The sequence below is a fragment of the Tiliqua scincoides genome, chromosome 4 (assembly GCF_035046505.1).
Source record: "Tiliqua scincoides isolate rTilSci1 chromosome 4, rTilSci1.hap2, whole genome shotgun sequence".
NCBI classification, from domain to species: Eukaryota; Metazoa; Chordata; class Lepidosauria; order Squamata; family Scincidae; genus Tiliqua; species Tiliqua scincoides.
This window is the reverse complement of record NC_089824.1, coordinates 152,604,207-152,624,315: the sequence shown is the minus strand read 5'-3', so window position 1 is coordinate 152,624,315 and position 20,109 is coordinate 152,604,207. Positions and strand designations below refer to the sequence as shown.

The 20,109-nt window shown below is 43.1% G+C and overlaps 1 protein-coding gene across 5 annotated transcripts in view; it reads left to right on the top strand.

The window, feature by feature from the left end:
• Positions 1 to 20,109, top strand: part of FGGY (FGGY carbohydrate kinase domain containing) — a 199,388-nt gene that overhangs the window by 117,873 nt on the left and 61,406 nt on the right. For 4 of the 5 annotated variants that reach the window (XM_066625344.1, XM_066625345.1, XM_066625343.1 and 1 more), the window contains 4 exons: positions 6,478 to 6,585; positions 7,825 to 7,886; positions 17,850 to 17,997; positions 19,652 to 19,726. In XM_066625344.1, coding sequence (XP_066481441.1) covers positions 6,478 to 6,585; positions 7,825 to 7,886; positions 17,850 to 17,997; positions 19,652 to 19,726 — 393 coding nt within the window. The remainder of the gene's footprint in view (positions 1 to 6,477; positions 6,586 to 7,824; positions 7,887 to 17,849; positions 17,998 to 19,651; positions 19,727 to 20,109) is intronic. The other variant, XM_066625347.1, reaches the window with a different exon arrangement.

The window sequence follows — 20,109 nt, the reverse complement described above, 5'->3', positions numbered from 1 at the left end:
GCATCTGCCATTTTGCTGCCCATTCTGCCAGTCTGGAGAGATCCTTCTGGAGCTCCTCACAATCACTTCTGGTCTTCACCACTCGGAAAAGTTTGGTGTCGTCTGCAAACTTAGCCACTTCACTGCTCAACCCTGTCTCCAGGTCATTTATGAAGAGGTTGAAAAGCACCGGTCCCAGGACAGATCCTTGGGGCACACCGCTTTTCACCTCTCTCCATTGTGAAAATTGCCCATTGACACCCACTCTCTGCTTCCTGGCCTCCAACCAGTTCTCAATCCACGAGAGGACCTGTCCTCTAATTCCCTGACTGTGGAGTTTTTTCAGTAGCCTTTGGTGAGGGACCGTGTCAAACGCCTTCTGAAAGTCCAGATATATAATGTCCACGGGTTCTCCCACATCCACATGCCTGTTGACCTTTTCAAAGAATTCTATAAGACTGCAAAGTAAAAGATAGTCAAACTAGGCCATAATAAAGTATAAACCTGCAGTACAGCAAAACTTCAGCCAAAAGCATTTCCAAAAGCATAAGAATCTTGTGCTGGCCCAAGATGGTTGCAAACGTGCCATAAAGCACATTTGCACCTCCTCACAAACAAGCCGAGCCAGTACACGGAGGTGTGCCAGCACACAGAGGCTGAATCCAGTCTCCATGGTGGCTTGTGCAGCGAGCCTTGTGTCAGCCCACCTGGACCGACGCAAGGCTGTGGGATGTGTGGGAGGGAGGTGTTCCTGGGCAGAGGGAGGGCGTGTGGTGGGTGGCCCTGGGGGCAGGCGGGCAGGGAGTGGGAGGCGGGGCTGGGATCCAGCAGTTATGCCGGATCCTAACCCCCATTCCCAGGGCGTTTGGAGCAACTTGAAGCTGCTTCGCTCTCCTCGGACTTGCGCCACCTCCAGAAATGGCACAAAGCCAAGAAGACCCACAGGGGCCAGGGCGCCTTGCCCAGGGGTAAGGGAAAAAGTTTTCCCTTGCCTCTGGCTGAGCTGATTCTGGCCCTGTCCTGTGCTGAATACAGCGCAAGCGTCTTGACTTGCCTGTTCCAGCACAGGATAGGACTGCGGCCTCAATTATACACTAACTCTTGGAAAGTAAGAGATCCTTGGTACTATTTAGAAGTTTGCATACTTATACAAAATTGAGAATCAGGACAGTATTGGCTGGCCAGATGTCAAAACAAAATCCCAACAACTAGAGAAAAGGAGTCAAGCAGGGATTTCTACTGGTACGGTTTCATTTTTTAAATAAATAGTTTAAATAAATAATAAATAGAAGAACTTAACAGCTATGGTTTTGTGTTGTTTTTTTTTGTTATCTATTCAAAATATTAAACCTGTTACGGTTGTCCTAGCGCTCATCCAGGTAAGGCTGAAACATCTATTTTAAAATTTAGATGATGATGTTGGCAGAAACTCCCAAGCTATAAAATATGTCTAAAGCTGCACAGGTTATACTGAAGTCTTCACAAAGCAAGGGTGGAAATCTTGTAACCACTACCATAAAAATATGTTGGAAAAAGTTATTGTCCCACTATTGTATATACTTCCAAGAACTACTCTACGTCCTGAGGAAAGCTTTTAGAATATGTGTTCTCAGATTCTGTTTTTGGCTTATTTAGATAATAGTTTAATGGAATCCCAGGAGTTCCTTCTTTGTGTGTATGTGACTGTATAATTTATTATATCTTGCATTGTTGTCTGGCTTAGGCCCTGGAGAGAGATTTTTGGCTAGATTATTTAGTGGTTCCACTGGGATAAAAGTAGATTTTGATGGGATATTATTTCTTTCCTGATCTGAGCAGCCATTACACGACAGCTTTATTCACTGTAGCTGCTGAAAAAAAAATTAGAAGTACATTCAGCCAATAACAGTTCCATGCTGTGGAGACTATCTGATGTAAGATAAGACTACTGCTGGGTTATAAAATATAATCTGTTTTGCTATGCTTTGCTTCTGAAGTTTTATTTTAGTGTAGTAACTGAAAGTAGCTGTCTTGGTTTGTGTATGGTAGGATATTCCTTAGTTTGTAGATATGTTATCATTTGCGGCAAGTCTTATTTTGTGGTGACTTCTAATTTTAAGTAAATTAATATAACTACAGCTAGCTGGATGAGCCCTGCCATTGTTCCAGTTAGGCTCTGCCATTCTGAGGTATCGGAAAGTTTTGGAACTAATGTGATCAAGTCCACCACTTTTAAAACAATGGTTGCAAGTGAAATAATTAGCAAACTGGTTTGGCTTTGGGTTCATGGGAACCTTCCAAAGCAATCAGAGTAAAGGCAAAATTGAAACATTTAGCAGTGATTGAGGTAGATTGTAGCTTATGCTACAGGGGTACACTGGCTTGGGCACTGGCCAAAGGAATATACCCATTACAGGCCCCAACTGACCTGGCCAGTCCCTCAACTTTGTACTAGTGGCAGTGATAATGCTCAACATGCCACCAGGGCTGGAATGGGGATGCCATAGAAGTCTCAGTGCAGGACTTTGCTCCTGGACTTCAGTGATACCAGCACTGGGCATATGTTCAAATAATGGCATATACACGCACCATACGCTTCATATCCAGTTATACATTCAGTGTCTCTCATGCCAAACTTTTTCAAACCTTGGAGAGTTTTAAAGGTCATTTTGCAAGTGATGGAGAAGGACCCATGTCTGGAATACAGGTGCAACTTATTTATCCACAGATTTTTTATCTCAACTCCAATCAGGTGGGGGGAACTGAAAGTCGAACATACCTTTGCCTCCTTTGCCCTGGCTGGTCTTGCTCCTGCCATTTCAAGGCAGCCCAAAACTCTGAAAAAGGCTCTGCCTCCCACAGGCAGGGAAATAGCCCTAGAGCCATGGAAGAGGTTCCCCTTTCAAAGGAACAGTAGGGGAAGGGAGGGCAGAAAACCTCTGTAGACAGAGCACGTGCAGCAAGGTGGAGCTCTCTCTCTCTCTCTCTCTCTCTCTCTCACACACACACACACACACACACACACACACACACACACACACACACACACACAGATTAAGCCCCATTGACTAGAATGGGACTTACTTCTGAGTAGGCAAGCATAGGACTGGGCTCTCAGGCTATAATCCAATCCACACTTTCCTGGGAGTAAGCCCCATTGACTAGAATGAGACTTACTTCTGAGTAGGCAAGCATAGGACTGAGCTATCAGGCTACATTCTTCTCCACACTTCCTGGGAGTCAGCCCCATTGACTACAGTGGGGCTTACTTCTGAGTAGAAATGCATAGGACTGGACTCTTAAGAGCTCAGCATCCCACCTGTGAAAGAAGAGAGGACAAATGGCAACGGGGAGGGCTGAGTACAGAGTGGAGGAGGGGGAGGAGGGCGGAGGCAAAGGAGCGGAGGGGAAGGGTTTGATAACAGCTGCCTTTGTTTCCTTCCAGCCCCAAGTGTCAGGCTGCAGCGTATTTGCGTAACTCTATTGAATTTTGCACAACCTGTTTTTTCTTAATCGCGCCGGGTCACGGAACGGAACTCATGCGAATAAATAGGCTCCATCTGTACAAACTGACAGAGGAGTTCAGGTGCATGTACAAATATGGTAGTAATATACACTTCTTAGCCACAGCTTTTATATAAGAGGCAAAAGTTTTGAAGCACCTTCAGGGTTAACAAATTTCTTGTAGCATAAGCTACATTTCCTATCCACAAAATCTTATGCTACAAGAAATTTGTTAGGAACTTGTAGAACCTTAAAGACTATCACTTTTTTGCTGCTATAGAGGAATGTGGTTGCCCATCTGGAAGCTCTTACACAGAGACTGACTGTGTTGAAGTGGGCCGACCTGGTCTTTAATCCTAGCTCAGCTATGATTCAACTAGGAACTATCTCCTGGTGTAATGGTGAGTATTAATATGTTCACAAATACAGTCACTTCTTGTTATCCTCTAAGGCAGGGCTTTTCAGACTAGGGTGTGGCAAAGCCCCAGGGCCCTGGCCTCTTTCCCCTTAAGGGGCAGGGGCAGCCAGGAGGCAGGTAGGAGGCAGAGGCACAATCCCCAGGATTGCGCCACTCAGGGGGGGCTGCAGGGGCTTGGGTGCACTTACCCAAGCCTCCTGCAGCCTCCCAGTGGCGTGGGGAGCCCTGCGTGACCTTTTGCAGGGCTCCCCACAGCTTTGAAAGTGAATGTGGAGCGATCGTGCCCCGCCTCCGCTAAAGCAGAAGTGGAACGCCATCACTCCACTTTCACTTCTGAAGCTGTTGGGAGCCTGTACCAAAAACCACCCGCCCCCAGCAGTGGAAGTGTGTTTGCGGATAACAAGAACAAAGTCACAGATAGTGAGAGGTAGGTAGCAGTTCTGCCCCTCACAGATAAGCAAATTCACACAGAGCAAATTGGTGTATAAAGAGAATTGACTATATGTAACAAATCATTTTACGAGTGACCTTAGAATGTCCCACATTCTTTGAGGATACATGCTTGGCAGTTTTCTAGTTGAGTGAACTCTCTAAAAAGGTGATTACATATTGTGGGAATTGGAAAACTGGGGTGTGTTTATGTATCTGAAACCGATCTGGCTGTGGAACATTTGCTGTTTCCAATACAACTTTGTTGTACTGGAAAGAGAAAATGTCCCTCAGCCAGATCACAGCCCTCTTTTTTTCTCAGTAGAGATTCTGGGAAGAAGAAGGAAAATTCCCTGTGCAGAAGAGAACATCCACACCCATTGTCTCTGCTCACAGATGTACCGATGTGCAACTCCTAATTGCTCCACACATTTGTTGATAGTTTTTTGGAATGCATACAAATGGTATTTCAGTAGTAAGATGATATGAGCATCTAAGTGTGTAACTAGAGACAAGCCAGCACGGAAATATCCTGTCCTGGCAAATTCTTGTGGGTATCCTCTAAAATACCAAGCCTGACTGCAGATATTCAAAACCTGATGATTTCCCAGAAGTACCAGTTATAGTCTTTTAATTGGACTTTCCCTTCGAGGGCTGGCAGAAGCACAAGGCAGCTTTGGGAACAGTGAAACAATAATTTATGGAATGTGGTAAATAATGAGGTAGGACTCGTAATATTGAGACCTTCCTGAAACTGCTGAGAAAATGCATTTTAGATGTTCTTGTATTCATATTTAAAGCCTGCGTTCCTGAGCATAACTGGAAGGAGGAGTTCAGTTTTGTTTATTCCAGTTTCAGGGAAGGGATAAATGAAATTGAGGGACCTATTGTTATTCAGTCTTCACAGGTAGGTAAATAGAACACAGACAGTTCTGGATTACCGACAAACCTGTCACTCTTGGGCCTATTGGGGAGTAACTCTTAATATTCCTAAGTGAAAGTAAACTAACCAGATTTCATGCCACCAGCACCAATACTTCTCTTTATATCTGAGTAAATAAAGATTGCTGGGATATTTCCAGGAGTAAAACTGACATCAGCTCATGTTCATCTTTCGTATTTAATTCATCTGGATTTTCAACTGTGCCACTTGCCTCTGTATTGTAATGTATCATTATATAACCTGTTAAAACCAAAGATGACATCTTACCTGCAGCATGTCTTGCCTGCTCTAGTACAGTGATTTTCAACCTTTCATCTCACAGCACACTGACAAGGCACTAAAATTGTCAAGGCACACGATCAGTTATTTGACAATTGACAAAGCGCACCATGCTTTGGTGGGGGTGAGCTCACATCCTCCAATTGCTCTACTAATAACTGTTCCCGTGGTGGCACACCTGTGGACCATTTGCGGCACACCAATATACCATGGCACAATGGTTGAAAATCACCGCTCTGTATCTTTTGACTGGCCAGATTCAGGAAAAGATGGAGCCAGACCCCTCCAGCCCTACACTAGCAGCCCATATTAGAAAGCAAACTTTCTATCCCTCAGCTGGAATAAGTCTTTCTTTTCAGCAGTATGGTGTTACCTCTGGTGGGAGAATCAAGTGCCACCATTTGTTTGAAGTGTTCCACTTAACATTGTTTTAAAAACAAAGATGGAGGGGTTGATGGCTGGAAAGGATGTTAGCTGAAATTGTTTTAAAACCATGTTCATAATCCCTCTTGTTCCCTCAAAGGGCTTTGAGGAAAAACGGAGCCAGCATGGCAATGGGTCAGCATCTCACCTCCGATCAATAAACTTTCCCCAGCTTATTATTGTTTGTTTGCTATTGCTCATGTTATGTCTACTTGCTCAAATATTTTGCTGCGGATGCTAAAATGTTCCTCTGCTTGAATAGGACTTGATCATGCAAATCCTATTATATATAGGGCTCTAATCTACTGCAATTGACATGAACAATTACTTGCAGTATGAGACCAAAAACAAAGACGGCTCAGGCATACGTTTTGCTACCCTTCCCCTTCCTCATTGTTTGCCCCATGGTTGAGATGTGGATCTTCCACTCTCCAACCAAGGGCCTGACTGTTTTGTTTGTTGCTGACAGTCTTTTTGACATGTTCAGACCTTTGAATAACTAGACTTGGATTTCTTTTTTCAGATAAGCGAGTCCCCTGTATTTGTCCCTGGTGTTTGGGGACCCTATTACTCAGCAATGGTGCCAGGGTTCTGGTTAAATGAGGGAGGCCAGAGTGCTACAGGGAAACTGGTGAGTGTGGCTTTTTCTTTAAAATAAAGGCCCAAGTATCACAGTGAGCAAGAATCCATGCCTGCCTTCTTTAAAGAGTGTTGCCAGTATGATCCAGTTACGAATTCTGCTTCTCTTGTACACGCATATTGTTACATGTATACATACATACAGTTATGCATGTGTGCATATGTGTACATAAAGTATAACCCAAATATATTGGTGGAATTGTATGCGCTCGGAGTGGAATGTAACACCATCAAAGTCCATTAATTGTGATAAGTTTGTGAGCTAGACATAATTATGATAATACTACAAGTCAGTTCAAGCCTAAAAATGGCAGTAAGGAAGTCTGTGTATATGAGGAGGACTTTTTCATGCGCGTGAAAGCCACACACAGTTGCAATGCACACTTTGGGAACCTCTGCTTTAGACTGACCTGCCTAATATCCCAGTTGGCATTTCCAGGCCATCTTACATATGACCACATTCTCAGTGGTGCTGGTTGGTAGTATAGATTAGGATTTTGCATGTCCCAGTTTGTTCTGTACTAGGTCACCCAATCCTACTTAAGGTTCCCCACGCTGTTTCGTCCTGTGGGGAATTTAGCAGGCTCTTTGGGGGTAAAGGAACATTTGTCCCTTGCCCTGGAGAAAGCCCAAGCTGCTGCTATGGATCAACAGCTGGTGCAAGTCAGTGTTAATCCATGTTGGCAGATCTGGCCCAGGAAGAGGGACATATGGCATGCACCAATGCCACCAATCCCAACCCTTCCCAGCCCTGATTTGCTCACCTTCCCTGCCCCACTCTATCCCCTTGCTGCCCTCCTCCCACAAATCGCAGAATGTACCTGCTTCAGCAGGTGTCCTCCTTTGTGCTGGCGCGTGTAGGAAAGCTGTGGTCTTCCCACCAGCTCACTTAACTGTAGTGCTATTGCAAAGTGATTTATGGCGCTTTCGCAATGGCCAGCACCAACGAAGCGCGCATTCCACTGGCACAGCACTTCAATAGGACTGTGCCATTAGTGTTGCTTTTACTGGAAACCAAGTTCATATTAAGGTCTTCGGATTACCTCTGTGCAAATTGGATGCAGTGGACGGTATAATGTGAATGGTATAATGGTAAGTGTCTCTGTCTGGAAATTAGAATCAGGAATATATGGAAACTAAAGAGTGTGTGTGTTTAATTTCAAAAATGAAATTCCCTTCCCCCAAGAATTAATATAAAAATTAATGTCTCTCCCCCTCCTTTTTTTTAAAGATAGAACACATCGTCCAAGGACACGCTGCTTTCCCAGAACTACAAACAAAAGCTGCAGCCAGGTCACCACCTTTACTTCTTTGTTGTTGATAGTCTGTCTTAGAGACATCACTTTGGCTGCAGTCCAGAAACTACTGCAGCTGGAATGTTCCAGCAAAACTGGGTTTCAGGCTGGGCTTTTTGTCACCATATTAATTTCTTTCCTCATAAGCTTGGCTTTTATCTTTCCAAGTACAGAATGCAGCCAGTTTGGTTTTGAACACTTTTCCACCTGAGGACTGATTCACATAGCCATTTATGAGATGGTGAAGTCACCAGCCATGGGCTTTTCCTGGCTCTTTTGTCCTTGTAAAAAATAGTCTTGTGAAAGCCTGAAATACTAAGCACTTGTTCTTTTGAGCATTTTCGTGGAGATGAGGAGATATAAGACTGCCGCAAAAGATCTGCGTGACATGATGACATTCTCCATGTCAGAAACAGTTATGTCAATAAATCAGCTGTTGCATCTGAACTGTTTGGAATCCTTTACAAATGTAATAATAATGTAATTCCAGAATAAAAGGTTAAATTTTGATGCTATGAATGATACTAGTTCACCCTTTGTTTAGAATACTTTTTTTCCTAATGCCAAGTAGCACACCTGGCCTTATTGCTTTACGCTTCTGAACGTGATAGGGCATACTTTCTTTGTGACTTGCCAGGCAGTAGAAGGCTACCTCTACAGTAGCCCAAAGTACAAGTGAAGGTGAAACACATTCATGCCATGTCCTTCTTCATGCTCTCTGGCCCCCTTTTGTGCCTGCTGAGTGTTGTCCCTCTTGTTCTCTCTTCTGCCTTCTTATAATCCAGTCCATATATTTTGCGTCAGATTGTTAGAATTCTTTAGTGTGGATCCAAATCAATGCTGTAAACCAACTTAAAAGTCATGAAGTGCCAAATCTCTCCTGCAATCCAATCCTATCCAGCGCTGACGCAGTGAGACCACATGGGATTGAGCAGTCTGGAGGAACATTTGCTCCCTTATCCCATGTTGAGCTCCAGCCTGCTCAATGGAAGCAAAATCATTGGCACAAATCTGAGAAGCCCTGTATAGGGCTTTCTGGCCTGGGAGGGGGAATAGGATGCGACATAGGTCAGTGACACCAATCCTGTTCTCTTCCTGGAGCTCCTTCACTACCCTCCCCCAACCCATTACACTGCTCCTGCCCCCATTTCATCCTCCCCCTGCCCCTGTGCCACTGTTTGGGAGCTTAACTACTCCGTTGGGCGGTGCTCCAGGATTCAGTGCTGGCAGTACTGTGCAGATATTCCCAGCAGCATTACTTACTGGCACAGTGCCACAAATGTGCTTTACGGCACATTTGCAACACCTTACACCAGTGCAGTGGCCGCTGTGCCAGCATAGCTGGTGATTAGGGTTGGGCCACCAGATAAGTTGCAGCTTACTTTTGCAGACTGTAATGCAGACTCTATACACAAGAATAAAAAGATGTTAAAAGCTGTCTAGTTAAGCAAATAGATCGGAGCAACAGAATACCACAGTATGTCTTGCACTGTTTTGCATGAGGCTCCTTGACTATATTTGATTGTGATGTACATGGTACAGAAAATGCCCAGCATGCATGCCATTGTGCCTGCCTTTTGGACAGTGGCACTAGGAGTTTTCTCATGATAGAGGCTGCGGTATATAATATTTCTATTCAAATTTGAACCGTTCTTAGCCAAGTAATTAGAAATCTGCCTAGCATCTTTGCTGGTGTACATATCACTGATGGTTGCGACAGGTGGGGAAAAAATGTGGCAAAGGTGTGCAATACTTGGGGTACATGTGCACACATCATTTTTATAAGCTGCACTATTTGTGGTTATTGAAACTACTAATTATACTACAAATAAATTTAGAATCTTTTGGACAAGAAGCCCAGTAGCACAACACGAGAGCACCAAATACAGGGTCTCATATTTCTTTTTTTTTTTTTATCATACTGAAAATAAGATGTTGAAGTTCCTTTATTGCCAGCAAGTACCATTCAGTCTTACTTAAGAGACTTTGCAGAAGATAATCCTGTAATAAATTGAGTTTATAGCTACAGACATAGCTACAGACAATGAATTGAGTTCATAGCTACAAGTAATGCTTCTGTGAACAAAAGCTCAGTCTGAGAATGGAAGGTATATTCCAGCCACGCAGAGGGCTGCATTCCAGCAGAACATGCCTTCCATTCTCAGAGAGGGCTTCCATTCACTGAGTGCACGTCCATTTGAAGAAATGTTACCTTGGATGTCACCCATAGTGAACCAGTAGTATAGATTAGCCATCCTTTTCTGTATATATCAAACAGTAAAGCAGTATGTTGGATAGAGAGAAGCCAGGAGGGAACATAGTTCATAAGAACATAAGTAGAGCCGCGCTGGACCAGGCCGTAGGCCCATCTGGTCCAGCCTCCTGTATCTCACAGTGGCCCCCCGATGCCTCAGGGAGCACACAAGATGAGAGACCTGTATCCAGGTGCTCTCCTTTGCAGGCTTTCTGAGGTAGCCTACTTCTAAAATCAGGAGGTTGCACATACCCATCATGGCTTGTAACCCGTGATGGACTTTTCCTCCAGAAATTTGTCCAATCCCCTTTTAAAGGCATCATCTAGGCCAGATGCCATCACCGCTTCCTGTGGCAAGGAGTCTCACAGACTAACTACATGCTGGGGAAAGAAATATATTCTTCTGTCTAGAAAGAGCATCTTTCTATCCTCTCTGTCCATCCTCTGCATAATTTTGAATGTCTTAATCATGTCCCCCCCTCAGGCCCCTTTTTTTCTAGATGAAGAACCCCAAATGCTGTAACCTTTCCTCGAAAAGGAAATGCCCCAGCCCAGAAATAATTTTGGTTGCTTTCTTCTGCACCTTTTCTATTTCCACTATATCCTTTTTGAGATGTGGTGACCAGAACTGGAAGCAATAGTTAAGCTTGAAATTCCGTCTAGTTCTCATCTCTTTTACACTCACCTGTTCAAGCACATGTAGCATAAATTATCCAGTTTGTCAAGAGTTCTTCCATTATCGTATATATATACTGTAGAAGGAGAATTTCATAGGCAATTTTGATCATGCTCAGTATTCCGTATTTTTGATAAGAAAGCTAATGCTACTAATGATTTGTGGACTATACTGCTTTGTAGAGATCTTAGTGTATAGGAAAAAGATGGTTTGCTAGATAGGTTTGCATATATTCTTGAGCCAAACTAGTTCATCTCAGATCTTCTAATTGGATAAAGGTCTTCTAATCAGCATTTTTTCCAATTGGTACTGTATATTTCACAGGAGGAAAGTTGCTGTCCATCTTCATTATAGTACCATGTCTTTTCTAGTGGCTGTTTGCTGTTGGTGTTCTGCGCTTTTTTTTATTTTATCACGAGCCCTTTTGAGAAAGAGAGCCATCTATAAACCACTTTGTGAATTTTTTCTTGAAAAGCGGCATATTAGTAGTAATAGTAATAGTAATAATAATAATATGGAAAACAATCCATATTTTCCAATGATATGGAAAACAACAATCAACCCTATTGTTATTGGTCCATTATGGACAATCCCCAAAGCCTAATTTTATAAATATAGGCATTAACGGTTGAACAAATGCAATAATCCACGCTACTAGGAACACTGAATGTTATACATGATGTCTCACCTGTTCTTAAACTCATGGGTAGAGTTCAAACTAGTCAGCACCCAGAAATCCCAGTCCAAACATCATGTGGGCTGTGTGGGCTGTAATAATAATCTTCAGTATGGGGAAAATAATATCCAAGTTATATACTAATATATTCCACATCTGCAGTAATAGAATAGCAATAACCCTTTTTAGACATTCTAGATCTGGGCCCAATGTACACAAGTAGAATGGACCCCCTACCCCCAGTATTCCTGGCTTCAGCATTTGTCCAGATACAGGAAGCTGGACTAGATGGGCCTATGGCCTGATCCAGTGGGGCTGTTCTTATGTTCTTATTATGTCCAAGAAGGGGAATACCGACCGCAGAGAGACTTTCTCTATGCACTTTAGAAGACTTCAGCAAGTGTTGAGCTTGGGGGCACCCAGCAGCATGGATAAGGAATTTGTTGGTGCAGGGGCAGGCCTGGCCAGCATTCTCCTAGACCCCTTCTACTTTATACACTTTACCCTGTTTTTGAGAACCTGGAAAGGGCTAATGGAGATGTATCTTGCAGGATTTTGTAGTGATTACCAAAGGAACCGAGGCCATAGCTCAATAGTAGAGCATGTGCTTTACACATGAGAGGTCTGAGGTGCAGTCCCTGACATATCCAGCTTTCTGTTTTTTCAAGGACCTCAGGAATCAGGGATAGGAAAGACCTCTGCCTGAACCTTTGGCAAGCCAGTGCCATTCTGAGTAGGCAACACTAGGCTCTATGGAAGTGAATAAGACCAATCAATATGAATACAGCTTCATATGTATCTGAAGCACTTTGAACATAATTCTAAAGTACTGTATAGACCTTCTATGTGCTTTTCAAATCTTTTATTATTAATTAATTTCTTTTTGTTTTATTTTCCCTGTGATTAAAATGCTTTAAATTGTCCAGAGATGTATGCTTAGGTAGTATATTGTTATAGACTGCGTTCAGGCATTTACATTTCCGCACAGTTTCCCTGTGTACCTCGAATTTCGTAGCAGGGGCAATCATGCTTGCCTCTTAGCTAGGGTTTCACACTGTGCGCAATGGAGAGACACCCATCTTCTCCCTGCTTCTCATCTCTTTGGGTGGATGACTGTGTTGGACAGCACTGGGCAAATGGAAATGAAATAAGACTACTAAAGAATTATAGTAACTTATGAAGCAATTGGTGTATTTTTTTTCCTGCAGAAAGTCCTATAAAATGATGTTTAAAGAATGTAAATAATGATATGAATTAGTTATTTTAATGTTTTCCAAGTGCACTTCATTTTGAATGATACCCTCCGATAGCAAACACACGGTAAGGTCTAATTGAAACAATGTGCAGCTGAATGCTTAAATGCAGAATATAAATATACAGCTGCAAGGAGGTCATAAGTCAGAGTAGTAAACACATGCCAAATTCCCTTAGGGAGCTCATTAGTGCATGACTGAATATACATGCAGAGGCTAAATGAATATCACTATTTAGACCTCCAAAACTGAGACAACGACTAATCAATTGTAATTAGAGGAAGATGCTCGTATTGACCCACTTCCCTGAAAAGGAGGACTGCTCTTTGCACTCCATAGAAGACAAAATCAAAGACAGAATTTAAAAAGCTATTCCTGTTGTTGTTCCTAGAGTTCTTGAAAGTGTGCTAATAGTAGCATGTTTCCCCGGCATGTCGATACAGGCCAATTCCCACTGATTTCAATGGGACTTTGGCACATTTAACTTTCTTTGGTTTTTACCCTCTGGTACATTCCAGAGAAAATTAAGCACACAAATTCCACTGAAATGAATGGAAATTAAGCACATTGAGCATTCTTTGGATTGCGCCCAAGTATTCAATAGCTGGACATTGAGCGTTTGCACTGTGCCTACTAAATGCCGTGATTTCCAAGCTCAAGATTATTCCCATCAGTAATTTTCATGATTAATTGCATGTGCAAGGGTTGTAGATGTAAGGCTTTTGTACAGTTTGCTCTCTAGTGATCTCACCAACTTCATTCCTCATCACGAGAGGTGACAGCCTTCGAACCTCCTAAAGTAGGTGTAGTCAGTTCAGGGACAACTTTAACATTGGTGAAGTCAGTGAGCCTTGATGAGTTTTGTAGCCTAAGGCTGTGATCCTCAACAAATCCCTAACCTAAGACATGCTTTTAAGTAAACCTCACTCAGAATTACATAAGAACATAAGAACAGCCCCACTGGATCAGGCCATAGGCCCATCTAGTCCAGCTTCCTGTATCTCACAGCGGCCCACCAAATGCCCCAGGGAGCACACCAGATAACAAGAGACCTGCATCCTGGTGCCCTCCCTTGCATTGGCATTCTGACATCGCCCATTTCTAAAATCAGGAGGTTGCACATACACATCATGGCTTGTAACCCATAATGGATTTTTCCTCCAGAAACTTGTCCAATCCCCAAGGCATCCAGGTCAGATGCCGTCACCACATCCTGCGGCAAGGAGTTCCACAGACCAACCACACGCTGAGTAAAGAAATATTTTCTTTTGTCTGTCCTAACTCTCCCAACACTCAATTTTAATGGATATCCCCTGGTTCTGGTGTTATGTGAGAGTGTAAAGAGCATCTCTCTATTCACTTTAACCTTCCCAGGCATAATTTTGTATGTCTCAATCATGTCCCCCCTCAGGCGCCTCTTTTCTAGGCTGAAGAGGCCCAAACATCATAGCCTTTCCTCATAAGGAAGGTGCCCCAGCTCAGTAATCAACTTAGTCGCTCTCTTTTGCACCTTTTCCATTTCCACTATGTCCTTTTTGAGATATGGCAACCAGAACTGGACACAGTACTCCAGGTGTGACCTTACCATAGATTTGTACAATGGCATTATAATATTAGCCATTTTGTTCTCAATACGTTTTCTAATGATCCCAAGCATAGAATTGGCCTTCTTCACTGCCGTCGCACATTGGGTTGACACTTTCATCGACCTGTCCACCACCACCCCAAGATCTCTCTCCTGATCTGTCACAGACAGCTCAGTACCCATTAGCCTATATGTGAAGTTTTGATTTTTTGCCCCAATGTGCATGACTTTACACTTACTGACATTGAAACACATCTGCCATTTTGCTGCCCATTCTGCCAGTTTGGAGAGGTCCTTCTGGAGCTCCTCAGAATCACTTCTGGTCTTCACCACTCCAAAAAGTTTGGTGTCATCTGCAAACTTACCACCTCACTGCTCAACCCTGTCTCCAGGTCATTTATGAAGAGGTTGAAAAGCACCAGTCCCAGGACAGATCCTTGGGGCACACCGTTTTTCACCTCTCTCCATTGTGAAAATTGCCCACTGACACCCACTCTCTGTTTCTTGGTCTTCAACCAGGTCTCAGTCCAGGAGAGGACCTGCCCTCTAATTCCCTGACTATGGAGTTTTTTCAGTAGCCTTTGGTGAGGGACCATGTCGAACGCCTTCTGAAAGTCCAGATATACGTATAATGTCCACAGGTTCTCCTGCATCCACATGACCTTTTCAAAGAATTCTAAAAGGTTTGTGAGGCAAAACTTACCCTTACAGAAGCCATGCTGATTCTCCCTCAGCAAGGCCTATTCGTCTATGTGTTTTGAGATTCTATCTTTGATGAGGCATTCCACCATCTAACCCGGTATAGATGATAGGCCGACCGGCCTATAGTTTCCCGGGCCCCCCCCCTCTTTCCCTTTTTAAAGATTGGCATGACATTTGCTATCCTCCAATCCTCTGGCACCGTGGCCGTTTTGAGGGACAAGTTGCATATTTTAGTCAAGAGATCAGCAACTTCATTCTTTAATTCCTTAATAACTCTTGGGTGGATGCCATCCGGGCCCGGTGACTTACTGATCTTTAATTTATCAATGAGGTCTGAAACATCTTCTCTATTAACCTCTATCTGCCTTAATTCCTTGGTCAGGAGGGGCCATTTGAGTAGCGGTATTTGCCTGAGGTCTTCTGCCGTGAAGACAGATGCAAAGAACTCATTTAATTTTTCTGCCATCTCTAAGTTTCCTTTTATCTCCCCCTTCCCTCCCTCACCATCCAGAGGGTCAACCATTTCTCTGGTGGGTTTCCTGCTTCTAACATATTTGAAGAAGCTTTTATTATTCCCCTTAGTGTTGCTGGCCATGCGTTCCTCATAGTCTCGCTTGGCCTCCCGTATCACCTTCTTACATTTCTTTTGCCAGTTTATGTTCCTTTTTATTCTCTTTATTAGGGCAAGACTTCCATTTATGGAAGGAAACTTCCTTGCCCTTTATGGCCTCTCTAACTTGGCTGGTTAGTCATACGGGCACCCTCCTGGACTTAGTGTAGCCCTTCTTCCTTTGTGGTATACACTTCCGCTGGGCCTCTATTACTGTTGTTTTAAGCAGCCTCCATGCACTCTGGAGAGATTGGACTCTTTTTACCTTCCCTTTCAACCACCTTCTAACCAGCCCCCTCATTTGAGGGAAGTCTGCTCATCAGAAGTCAAGGGTTTTTGTGAGAGATTTGCTTCTTCCCCCGACATGCATGTCGAAACAGATCACAGCATGATCACTGTTCCCCAACGGCTCAGTAACATTGACATCTCTAACCAGGTCCTGGTTTTAAATATTTAAATATTAAATCCAGTGTCACCTGTCTTCTGGTGGGGTCCATGACTAGCTGCTCTAAGGTACAGTCATTTAACATGTCAAGGAATCCGGTCTCATTTTTGTGACCAGAACACAAATTGACCCAGTCTATATGAGGATAATTGAAGTCCCCCATGATTACAATTACAATTAACTTTGGGAAGGAGCCATAACTCAGGAGGAAACACCTGCTTCCCATGCCAAAGTTCAGTGTCCAAGATGGGGCTGGAAAAGACCACCCTCTGAAATTCTAGAGAGTCTCTGCCAGTCAGTGTAAAAGATAATACAGTAGAACCTCTTTAAGTTGACCACCCAAGGGACTGGAGGAAATTGGTCAACATACGGAAGAAGGCATTTAAATATTATCATGTTTAGCTCCCAGAACAACAAACACAAGCCCAAGTTATTTAGATTGGATTTTTTAAAAGTTTTATTGCAAATATCAATGAGAATTGATCCTCTTGTGATGCTTACTATTTATATCATCTATATCTATATCAAGAGACAGAGAATAAACAGCCCACAATCAGTGTTTAAAAAAAACCTTGAAAATTCATAAGCTTATAAAAAACTGTAAGTTAAAAAAAAATACTTGGTTTCATAGCAGACAGGCAGACCAATGCTATCCCTTGCATGCTGCATGTTACATAGCCCCAACAGCTTAAAAAAACAACAACACTTTTTTACCTAGGTTGCCTGGCCTCCACTGGGTCTCCTTAGATTCACTAAATGCCAGAAGGTGTTTGATATGGTCCCTCACTAAAAGCTGTTGAGAAAACTCCACAGTCAGGGAATAAGAGGATAGGTCCTCTCATGGATTGGGAACTGGTTGAGGACCAGAAAACAGAGAGTGGTGTCAATGGGCAGTTGACAAAAAAAATGGAGAGAGGTGGAAAGTGGAATGCCTCAAGGATCTGTCCTGGGACTGATGTTTTTCAACATCTTCATAAATGACCTGGAAACGGATAAGCAGAGAGGTGGACAAGTCTGTGGATGACACTAAACTTTTCTGAGTGGTGAAGACCAGAAGGGATTGTGAAGTGCTCTAGGAGGATCTCTCCAAACCGGGAGAATAGGCAGCAAAATAGCAGTTGTGTTTCAATATAAGTGTAAAGTAATACACTGGTGATGGGAACCAAAGTGAAAGGACAGTGGCTTCACTATGCACAAACAGTATCGTGTTCAGGGGCAACTTAAGGAGGGTAAATTAATACTCTGTGCAGTGGTCGAAATGGTCAAGATACAACTTACGGAGGTGGTCAATATAGAGAGGTTTGTCTCCCAGAGTGTATATGCAGTGTCTGTCCATACTGTGAAAATTAGGTCAACTTAAGGAGGTGGTCATTATAGAGAGGTGGTCAACTTTGGAGGTTCTACTGTATTGCCTTAGATATAACAATAGACTGATTGAAGATAAGGCAGCTCCATAAATGCTCATGTAAACCTTCTTATAATCAGGGTGTAAATCGCCTTCTAGCTCCTACTGAGAAGAAATCCTAACTCCAGTTCTGACCCTTCACTTGCTCTCTTCAGCAATGTATGCCTGGCAAGTTATATGTTAATATTCTCTTTCCCCTGCCTCCCCTTCTCCTTTTTAAGTTTGGCTTTACAGGCCATTTGATGATTTGTGAGTGTGTCTGATGTTAGGAGAATACATCGTGCAATATGTTCAGGGAATAACCTCTCTCCCTCGCCCGCTCCCGCTCCCCCTTTTCTACTTGTTTTTCTTGCAGTGCTCAAAGTATATATGCATACTTGAATGGTCACCTGGATCTGATTAAGAAATCTTTGCCTGTGGGTTTCCTAACTGTTGATTTACATGTTTGGCCAGATTTCCATGGCAACAGATCTCCCCTAGCAGATCTGACTCTAAAGGGCATGGTAAGAAACAGCCTGTCTTTGCAAAAGGGTCAAAACAGAACAATGGGGTAAAATAAAAGATTGAAATGAGCATTTATATTTTAAATATTGTCATTCTTAATCAATAGAAATTGATTAAGTTTTTGGTAGGTTTTTTCCTTCTAATTGCTGTTCCTGAAATGTGAACTTTTTTTTTTTAAGGTTACAAAAGTTCAGTGTACTTCTAATATCTGAATACAAAGTAAAGAGGATTTTTTCATCCTTTTAAAGTTAAAGTTGTATTTGTGCTTTACACAGTTTTGTACATTTTTGTAAGATTCTCAGAGCGCTAGAATTCTTGAAAACTGTTGCATTCCAGAGTTAGCTGATAGTGGGAATATGGCAGAGGGTGCTATACCACCTCCAAGATTATTTTCTACATTTTCTTGTAGCATAGGTTCTTGCAGACAAAAAGCTACTTCATCAGAATTGGGTGGACAAAAGGCAGGAACCTTAAGTCACATACAATTCTGGAAAAACCAAGTTAACCATTTGACACCTAGAAATATATGACACTGGTAGCCCAAGCTGATGGAATATGCATTCTGCCAGTGCTGGCTGCTGAAAGGCGGATGTAAAGTGTGCTCCAGCATCGTGCAAGTTAGCACACTGCTGGAGCACCAGCGAAAAGGTCGAAGCATCCCTCCAATCTGGCCACCTGCCAGAGCAGCAAAGCCAGCAGGGGAGGGGAGAGGAGGGCAGAACAGGGTAAAACTAGGAAGGGGGAGAGAACAAGGGTGGGGAGGTTGCAGGTAGAGGTCGATCAGATGGTGATGGTGTGCACCAGATCCTGTCTCCTCTGGCAGCAGCCTCCCTGCCCCTATCGAACTTATGCTAGTGCATTCACTGGCGCAAGTCTGAGGGAGACCCATTGCATAGTGGTAGGCTTTGAAATCCCCTTTCCCTTCCAAAGCCTCCCAATTCACTGCCCTCCCCCCCGCAGTGTGTGCCTTTTCAGCACAGCTGCATGGGGGGGGGGAGGATAGGTTAGGATTCAGCTGTAAAAAGTGCATTCTGAGAAAAAATTAAGCATTCACCAACCTCCCATCAGTCTCCTGAATTCAAACTCCTTCTGGTCCCTATTTCACCCACTTACTGTTTCCCTGGCTCAGAATGCACCCTTTCGGTCTCTACCCAAAAGGTTCTTTCTTTCAAAACTACACTTTCACAAATGAAAAGGTGACCAACCCTGGTTTTCCACCAACTGCATGCTTGATAGGGTGCCACATTCAATCCTGATGTGTGGACCTGCATGATACATGCGTTTGCAAATCTGCTTATTGCATTTTCTCTTTACAACCTTGGGTGTGCAGGCAAAACGTGTCATATGTTGTGATCTTAGTGAGGTGACTCTAAAGCTTGCACCCATCAGCTATGTACTGTGACCTGAATCTGAATTCACAAAGGAAGTAACCAAGGAAAATATCACCTGTATGGTTTGCTCCACTACACGTTAAATTGGTGAACATTTAATTCTGCAGTTATCTATCCTTGAAAAAGCATTTCTTAACATGAATGTATGTATGTAGCTCACCACATCAAGATTGGGATTCACTTTAAAATTTGCTTAGCAAGGGATTCAGAAAATTTCACATCAGCTGGATTAGTACATTTTCTCTCCTTGTTTTCCCTGCAGGTTGTTGGGCTGACATTATCTCAAAACCTTGATGACCTCGCTCTCCTCTACTTGGCCACTGTTCAAGCCATTGCAGTAAGTCAATGGAAATCAGCAATTTAAAATGATTTGTGTAACTTTTTTTTTTTTGTAATAGTGACTGAAATGAATTTTGCTGCATCCCATGTTGTAGATTGATCATGCCCATCTAAGATATAAATTGTGATAACAAATATATTTACCAATATGTTACCATAGAAAAGAATATGGTAAGTTTCAAAGGAAAGTTTTACTCCTGCTGGCATGCAGCTTGCTGTATGGAAGAAATTCTTCTCAACATACCTCCTACATACACACACAGGGACCAATCTATCTAACTTTCCAGTGTCAATGTACACTTACCTTGAGGCCTCCATGACTGCCCCCACGACCTCAGGATGCAGTGCATGCTCCATTGGTGTGGCTGCATAGGCACTAGA